At 40.5% G+C, this 9,003-nt stretch overlaps 1 protein-coding gene and 1 long non-coding RNA gene across 2 annotated transcripts in view; one reads left to right on the top strand and one right to left on the bottom strand.

Moving 5' to 3' along the window:
- Window positions 1–9,003, top strand: part of NLN (neurolysin) — a 75,953-nt gene that overhangs the window by 35,072 nt on the left and 31,878 nt on the right. The window contains exons 4-6 of the mRNA XM_019517779.1: window positions 1,155–1,262; window positions 2,948–3,050; window positions 5,357–5,514. Coding sequence (XP_019373324.1) covers window positions 1,155–1,262; window positions 2,948–3,050; window positions 5,357–5,514 — 369 coding nt within the window. The remainder of the gene's footprint in view (window positions 1–1,154; window positions 1,263–2,947; window positions 3,051–5,356; window positions 5,515–9,003) is intronic.
- The window catches only part of LOC109297768, a 240,968-nt gene that overhangs the window by 219,890 nt on the left and 12,075 nt on the right, over window positions 1–9,003 (bottom strand). The gene's annotated exons all lie outside the window — the stretch shown is intronic.

Raw genomic sequence — 9,003 nt, 5'->3', positions numbered from 1 at the left:
TTGAGTCTAACAAGGTTGAGAACCACTGACCTAAGCACTTGTTACCATATGGAAGAAGTAATTGTTGACCCATTTCACCACACAACAAAATATAACTGTACTTTGACACCAGTTCTACTGAAGTGGAGTTACTTTATTTCAGAAAACAGCATGAGAGTATTATTACAGACCTACCAGACTTTGGCGTGTCACTTTTACTTTCCATCAGTTAGTGGCTGGCTTGTGCTCTGACAAAGATTAGTTTATATCCTTTTTAGTTTTCCCCATGCAATATAACAATGAATGTTTTTGTTAATCCTTATATATTTGGATTAATTCATGTTTTAATTATATAGACCTGACAAAATTTATGTAAGTGCTAAGAGTCAGTAGTATCTGTGGAAATGACTTTAAGTTCATGTATTATTTAAAAAGATACTTGTTCAGGATGAACTTGAGTATAGTATGCTTTAAACACAAGAGAGTGCTTGGTATCATAAGGCTTCTATACACATGCAGGGAGGCTGCTCTGATATGCTGTAGTTACAGTGCATCGGAGCAGACTTGATTAATCGAGTCTGCTGAAGCATGGGAATTCCCATGCTCCAGCATATTCCAGCCTCAGGTGTATCAGCGTCCCCACACTGAAAAATGGTGGTGGGGTGCTTTAAACTAAAGCTGGTTTGATGAGCTTTAGTTCAAAGTGTCCCACCACCATTTTTCAAGATGGGGATGCTAATACACGTTAGTCTGGGCGCTTTTAATTAGCGCAGCTCTCAAAGCTGCGCTAATTAAAGCGTCACCCTGCCTCCCTCCCCCCACCACTTGCTGCCTCCCAGAGCACATCTATAAACACCCATAATGTGTAAATACACTATGCAGCCTAAGTGTACAAAGGCTTTGCTTCTGCTCTTGCAGAGCCAGATAGGTAAACTTTCAGTTATGATGCGTGCTAAAAGAAAGTCTTCTCTAGTTTTAATCTGCCTTGTATTAATAGAGGGACACTACTGTACAGTAAAATTATTTATAATGCCTGTTTGCAGCTGATGTTGGTGGCATTTCTATGGTACAGATCAGCAGAAGTAATAAACAGTTTTGCTCTGACCGTTCTAATACCGGAGAAGTTTCTAATGCCATGTTATGAAAATATTTATCATCATGTAACCCCATTTCAGCAAAAATATGATCTTGAAAATGTAAAGCCTGAAGCTAAGAGATATTTAGATAAGTCAATTAAAATGGGAAAAAGAAATGGACTCCATCTTCCAAAAGAAGTGCAAAATGTGAGTATGAAATTTTTTTCAGTATTTTTGGTACAAATAAAAGAAATTCTCCATACCTATGTAACTGTTCTTAAAGTATATTTGAGTTTGTGTTTCCAGATCTCAATTAAGTGTTGGTTTGAGGCCAACTTTAAAGTGCTAGAGATGTAGAAATGATAAAAGACAGAAGGAAAAAAAATGTAAATATTTGAATATAAAGCCAAACTGTGGTTTATAATTTTAAATGGTTAGTTTTTGGCTGACCAACTTGTTTTAGATTTTCAGAAAGTGCTAACCTGCATACAGAAAAATTCAGGTCAGGCACCCAAAAATCAAGGTACCAAAAATCTTGGACCACAGTCATGCAAGGCACAGACAGAAGTGACAGTTGTCAACCAATCTGGCCACAGAAAGCAGTTTATAGCCATGACCAAACACAAGTGCACAGCTGCAGACAGTTTAAAAAATGTCCAATTGGGCAAAAATCTGACCCTTCATTGCATAAAGGGTCAAATGAAGACATTTCAAAACAGAACATCTTTTGCAACTTCTGTCTGTGCTGCCCGCCAGCCTCAAGCTGTTTTCACAATGGGAGTGGGGTAAAGGAAGCAGAGGAAGTTCAGTCTGGGGGGGTTTCAGCCCCTGCTGGAAGGTGAAGTAGGTATATTAGAGCCCCTCTTTGAGGTGGGGGCTCCAATTTACGCACCCTCCAGTGCCAGCTGGAGAGCCCCTAGAACAAGCTCCCTTTGCTCCCTTTCCCCCCTCCCATTCTGAAAACTTTGCCACCTCATAGGGAGGAGGGGCTATTGCTGGGGGAAACTGGCTGTAGGCTCCAGCAGCTAGATTCTCCCCTCCCCAAACAACAGTGAACTTCTGTTTGGTCCGCAGGATCGTTGTAACTCAACAGTTCCTGCAAAATGTTCTCAGTTACAGCGGAGAGCTGCACTTCTGTCTGTACCCACATTCAACAGTCAAGGTATACACCATTCTGCTAACTTCTATGCTGTGAACCTCTGTGCCTTTGACCACTAATTATTCCTTGCCCAAATCGTGTTTGATAAGAGCCTTACTCTCTATTAAGTTAATTTTCCTGATGGCTCTAGAAAAGCATTAGAAAGATTCTATTTCAGGAAATCGTTGGTGACTCAGAGTAACATGAAATCATAATTGATGCTTAAATTTCACCAGAAGTAGCAATGTTTTTTTTTTTGAAATACAACAAATGTGCAAATTTTTTTTTGAAATGTGCAAGCAATGCTGTATGTAAACCTAGGAATAAAAAGGAAATTAATCCCAGAAGTAAGACTGAAATGTCAAAAATATTCTCTTCAGCGATGTCTACATGCCAGCATTTAAAATGGTTTTGGAATACTGTTATCTTCTATGGGAATTGTTTTCTTCCTGCCATGTGTCCAGAGGGATATAACTCTGACTTGTTGCATTTGTGTGTGTGAGTATGTGTGCACACTCCCTTTTGGAGCATTAAGACAGAAGTTTCCATTAAAATACAGTAGCAATTTTTTAAAATCTTAAATAAGACAAATGGTATGTAGTACATAACACTATTTAGAGGCACTGTTTATGTGATTAATCCTCTCTGGGCTAGGAAAATATACTTTCAGCATGTTAGAAAAGTAATTTTTTTACATGCAGTTAAGATTACAGTTTTTGTTTTGTGACTGTCAGTTTGATTTATATCAATTTAGGAAATAAAGACAATGAAGAAAAAATTGAGTGAGCTATGTATAGATTTCAACAAAAACCTCAATGAAGAAAACACATTTCTTATATTTTCTAAGGATGAACTTGGTAAGTGAAGTATTGTCCTTTGGATCTACACTTTTATTTTACAGGGGTGTAGGCTGTAGCTGTGTTGGTCTAAGGACATACATCTATCCTATTTACATCTTCACTGACTGCCTATTTTGTATGCATACCAGCCCAGCCTCTTTACTTCTTATTCCATCCAGAAAGAGCACACACCAACTGCAGAAACTTCATCAGCCTGACAAAGGGGTTTTAAACCTGAAAGCTTGCTTAAAAATTTTTTTCCAACTATTTAAGTTGGTCTAATAAAAGATACCAGATTCACCCAAAGAACCTTGTCTGCCACTTCTATTTTAGGAATACTTTTTGGCATTTTGCTAAAGCAAGGATAAATAACTACATCCAGAAAATCAAATTGTTATGAATCTAACTGATTTTCTGCCCATCTCCAAATTCAGTTTAGAATTTTACTTTGTGAAATTAAAAATTCTTCATGGATTTACACTGCATCAACTTTACTTACGACCCTGCTAGCCCACTCTGTTCTTCCCACCTTGTTTTTTCTCTGTCCTGTCCCCTCAATTCTTTGCTACTACTTCAATTGTGGTATTCCATCCTTCTGAAATTACTCCACTTTTCTTCCCTTCTGGCTGTTAAACTACCTTCCTTGATCTAAAAAATATTTTAAAGATTAATTTTTTTATTGCTCACATGGTTCACTGTGTTTGTAAATGATTTGGTGATCCCAAATCTCAGTAAAATTAGAGACAGTTTTTTAAACTGTATTTAGTTTTAATCTTGTGGTATCCTGCTAATTTCATTGTGATGTTGGCAAGCAAGTGTTAATGATTTCATAGAATCATAGAGAAACAGGGCTGGAAGGGACCTCTCTAGGTCATCTAGTCCACTCTCTGCCTGTCGCAGGATCATCCCTATCCAAACCATCCCATACAAACCATAATCTGAACTCTGTGTAAAACCACCGTCAACCTTGACACAACACAAACTTAACACCCTAACCTGCAACAGGTAAAGGAGGGGAGCTGTGGCAACCAATGTCCTGCTTCTATGAAATATCAATATATACTAAAGAGATCCTAGGTAGAGCACCACACCTCTCCCCCACAGTACAGAGGAAGGTAAACACCACCAAAGTCTGTGCCAATCTGACCAGGGCTAAAATTTGTTCCTGACCCCAAATATGGCGATCAGTCTGACCTTAAGCAGAGAGGCAAGACAATTGAGCCAGGAACCTCAGGGTTTGATCCCAGCAAGAGCATTAAGACACCCCTGCCAAAGTAGCCAACACCCAATGCTTCTGAGAGAAGCTTAAAAACACCCTGACACATGTAGGAGAAAGCAGGGACAGGGCAACCATCAAAGCCCAGAAGCAAGGGAAATACCTATAGCAAAACATAGACATAGCTACACCTAGATCATCTCCAACCAGTGGCTGTCTAACCTCATCTTTAACACCTCCAGTGATGGACAGTCCACAACTTCCCTTGGCGGTCCATTCCACTTCTTCACTATTTTCACAGTGGAGAAGTTTTTTTTCTGGATAGCCAAGCTAAACTTTGCTGCAGCTTCAAGCCACTGGTCCACATTCTCTCCTCTGCAGTGACAGAGAAAAGGTGCTTTCCCTTTTCTTTATGGCAGCCCTTCAGGTATTTGAAGACTGCTATCTTGTCCCCTCTTACGCACCTTTTCTGCAAGCTGAACATGCCTAGCGCTTCAGCCTCTCATATATCTTGTTTTCCAAGCCCTTTTTCTTCTTTGTTGCCCACCTCTAGATCCTCTCTAAATTCTCCATGTCCTTTTTAAAATTATGGAGCCCAGAACTGTACACACTACTTTAGATGAGACCTAAGCAATGCCAAGTAAAGAAGTACTATCATCTCCTGTGTCTTGCACCTAATGCTTCTCTTGATGTATCCCCAAACCATGTTTGCGTTTTGTGGCTGCAACACACTCCAGATCCATATTGAGTCTGTGGTCTACCTGGACTCCCAAGTCCTTTTCCGTAATGCTGCCATCCAGCCAAGTGTTACCCATTTTATATTTGTGTTTTTGATTATTCCTTCTGAGGTATAGTATTTTGCATTTGTCCACTATGAACTTAATCCTGTTAGCTCTAGCTTTCATTTGTTTTATTTGATTATCAAAAGCATTAGCAAATAGCTGTAAAACATGGGGTTATACTTCTATGAAGACTTCTAAAAGCCAACTGGTTATTGGTAAGTGCAATATTGTTTTATGCTAAATATTCTTTTGTTAAAAATAACAACAACAAAAACTCATTTCTTGAGAATATCCTTTTTCAAATCTTGTGATCTTGTTTACCACAGAAGGTCTTCCTGATGACTTCATCAATAGCTTAGAAATGATAGAGGATGAGTATAAAGTTACCTTAAAGTATCCCCATTATTTTCCTGTTATGAAGAAGTGCTGTATTCCAGAAACCAGAAGAAAAATGGAATCTGCTTTTAATACGAGATGCAAAGAGGTACATCAGTTGTTTGTTGTTTTACCATACATAAAATACCAAATATGTTCTCAAGTGTAATTAGTAGAAGTAGTAGCAAAATGTATAAATTAGTGGTGCTCACTCTCAAGCCCACAGTCCAGATCCAACCTATGAAGCTGTATCATCTAGTTCGTGGGGCTCCCCACAGGTCAAGGTATTTGGCAGTGAGGCAGTGATAGCAATTAACACTGCCACCATTCCCCTGCAGCCAAATTTCTAAGCCCTGCAACCAGATGACATTGATTTGTGCATTGTCCAGCACTTGGGGCCAGAGTGTCAGGCCCAATCCAGCATGCATGAGGCTGCAGTGTGGCAATGGGCCCACTCTGGCGCGTGCAGGGCTGAGGCTGGGGTGGTGGACCCAATCTGGCGCATGCTGGGCTAGGAGTATATATGTTTTTGGACCCATGGATCAATCCGGTGCACTGAATCTGGCCCACAGACCAATGCTGGACCACTTGTCTGGTCCACAGCACAGAATGGTTGAGCACCACTGGTGTAAAACAGCATATCATTCAGGTATGAAGGACTTCATAATTTCTAATAATGGCACTTGATACACTTACTAGAGTTACACCCTAATAGCCAATTATGGTTTATGTAGGTCACTTTTAGAAAAGAATCTATTCTCTTGTGTCTGTTGTTTCTACTTACTCATTTCAAATAGGATGCTTCAGGCAGTATTGTTAAAAATTGGCTGTAAATGGTCATTTCTACCCAGTTAGTTTTTATTGCTATTTTTCCTTTCCAAAAAGTTAATGGAAAGCCTGGACAATTTATTCATTTACTTATTCTTTTTTTCATAGTTTATTTGTTGCAAAAATGCAGTTTGGGAAGAACCAAAGCTAGTCACTAAATTCTAACTGTGAATAATTTTGGCCAAGTATTTTATTTTATTTTTTGTAAATTTCAACAATGTCAAAGTATTGATTTCAGCACATCTAAATCAAAATGTTTCAATTGGGGGTGAGGGGGTTAGGCTCAAAAGAGGATAGTTTAGGTTCATTCACAAGATGGAGGAGGTGATGGTGATAATGTTCCCTCCACATTGTCCAATATACAACAGAGGTCAGAGCTGCCAGACTCAGACTATGGATTTGAATTGAGGTCCCCTACTTTCCAGGAGAATGTCCTAACACCTGGGCTATGAAGGTATTCTTCGGGGTGTCTCTTCCAATTTCTCATGTACAAACTGTTCCACTTTTTGTACAGTTAGTTAAATATACATTAGAAGATGCCCCTCAGTGTTCTACCAGATGAGTGACTTAACCACTAGGACTCCTTATACTGATGGTCTAAAGAACCAGGTTTGATTAAAAGTCTTAGTGTCTCATTTTAGTTTATTAAGGTTCTTTACATTGCTCTAACAGTGTTAATGAGCACTAAAGTGTAGATGAATTTCATTTATGCCAACCTTAAATCTCCTTTATGCAGAAGATTGTAAAATAGACTTAGTATAAGAATCAAATCTTTGATGTGAATCTCTAGGCCTCAGTCTCTTGTTCTCCTGACCAGTGTTAGGTTGGTGTTCTGAGAAGCACCTTATAGTACTAAGTAGTGAACAGTCTTCCAGTTAATGGACAGCAGTATTGTGTTCTAAGGTAAGTCCAATTGAAAATGCTCTTTAACAAATAAAAAGGCTTGGGCAGGGATTTGCAAATAAGTAATATAGAAAGCAGTGAAAAAAATTAAGATTATTGAGTGACTAAATAGCTTAGAGATCCAAACATTAGATGTGCAATCTAGACTCCCTGGCACAACCAATTCAAATTCCATCAGTATGATTTTTTTTGTATGCAAATCTGAATGCTCTCAATAATCATTTATATAGGAATAAAGTTTTGTCTTTGTATCCTGAGTCAAATTTTTCCCTCACTGTGTTTCTGTAGTATGCCCTGCACCAGCATACTGACACTTTCCCCCAAAATAACATTTTCTGTGTGTGTCTGAAGTGCTTTGGGATGGTTCAGAATGAAAGGTGCTATATATGTTTCTATTATTAAATTCAGGCAATTAAATATGGAATAAATATGAATGGAAATGATGCTAATTGGCTATTAATTAAAATAAGCTGTATGTATAAAAGGCTTCTTTATTAAAAAACTGTAAAATTATGCTATAAAAATCATTTAGCAATTAACATCTTTGATAGTGAGGACAAACAGCACCAAGCATATATCTAGCATATATAAAGGCATACACCGTCAAGGCTGAAAAATACCGTTTTAAAATCAATTTCTTCAGAGCCTGACAAAACTTATTCTTCCAAAAGTGGGGGCACTTCAGCAGTTGCTTCCCTTAAGGGCAAAAGAATAGTTATATTCTTAGTTTCTTTACTTAGTAATCCACCCCCATGTTTAACAAGTGATGGGCCTGGGTTTGTTTGACTTGGGATGCATAGTATCCCTTCCTTTTTGCCTGTCTCTTTTTCTACAAGCAGGCAGAATACCAAAATTTGCAAACTGGCCTTTATCACAGGCACAATCTTACCCAGCTGAGCCTTATTTTCACCCATACGGACTACACCACTGGCTTATGATATTTACTTAATTCTAAGGGTTTTTTCCTCCTATTTAACATGGGGGGGAGCCCCTCATCTTAGAATTAAGTACAAGGGCAGTGGGAGCACAGCAGGCGGTGCTGTGGCTTGGGCTCCAGTCCCTACTCAAGGACAGACTGTAGCCACAGCTCCTTCCTACTCCACCCCTACCATCTCTATACCCTGCTATCTTCCCCCCACCCCACACCATGCAGTCTCTGCTCCCCCACCTGCCCCTCTCCCTTCCACCCTCTACCCTTGCTCTGCGCTGGCAGGCTCCATGTATGCCGGAACCTGGGCCACTGAATACAGCCTCAGCCCAGGCCCTGTAGCAGCAGTGTGCACCCTGCAAGGCTGCTACAAAGGATGGGATGGGGCCATGCTCTGTGCCCCAGGGTAGAACAGGGACAGAGCCTGCTGGCAGAACACAGTGGTAAAGAAGGGGTGGGGAGGGAAAGAGGCTGGTAGGAAGGTGGGAGGGACGAGCAGAGATTGGAGGGCAGGAGCAGAGGTAGGGTGTCCATTGGCCCTCTGTTTATATTGGACCATCCTGTTTTTAAACCCTTTGTCTCCATGCATTCCTCAGTAATAATTGTCCATCGCTTGTCCTCACAACTCTGTTGGCTGTGCCTAGAGTTAAGGCAGTGCACAAGCCAGGAGGAGCAGGGTTCCCAGCCAGGGAGGAAAAGAGGGAGGCAGCCTTTTTGTGGTGGCCCTGCCCCTTCCTTCTGATTGGCCAAGGGGCCCAGTGGCCCCACCCCTTGCTGCTCATTGCCTGAGGACACAGTGGCGCCACCCCTCACTACTGATCAGTCCAGAGGCCCACCCCTCACCAAGTGGATGCCCTGTACTCTGGGGGTGTGTCAGTGGTCACCCTAAAGATTAGAAGGGAGAAGAGAGGGGAAGCTGAGGCTGGGGGGAGGGGGGAG

This window comes from Gavialis gangeticus, unplaced genomic scaffold, assembly GCF_001723915.1.
Source record: "Gavialis gangeticus isolate Ggan-Ray unplaced genomic scaffold, GavGan_comp1, whole genome shotgun sequence".
NCBI lineage: Eukaryota > Metazoa > Chordata > Crocodylia > Gavialidae > Gavialis > Gavialis gangeticus.
The sequence above is the reverse complement of the archived record's forward strand: the minus strand, read 5'-3'. Positions and strand labels throughout refer to the sequence as shown.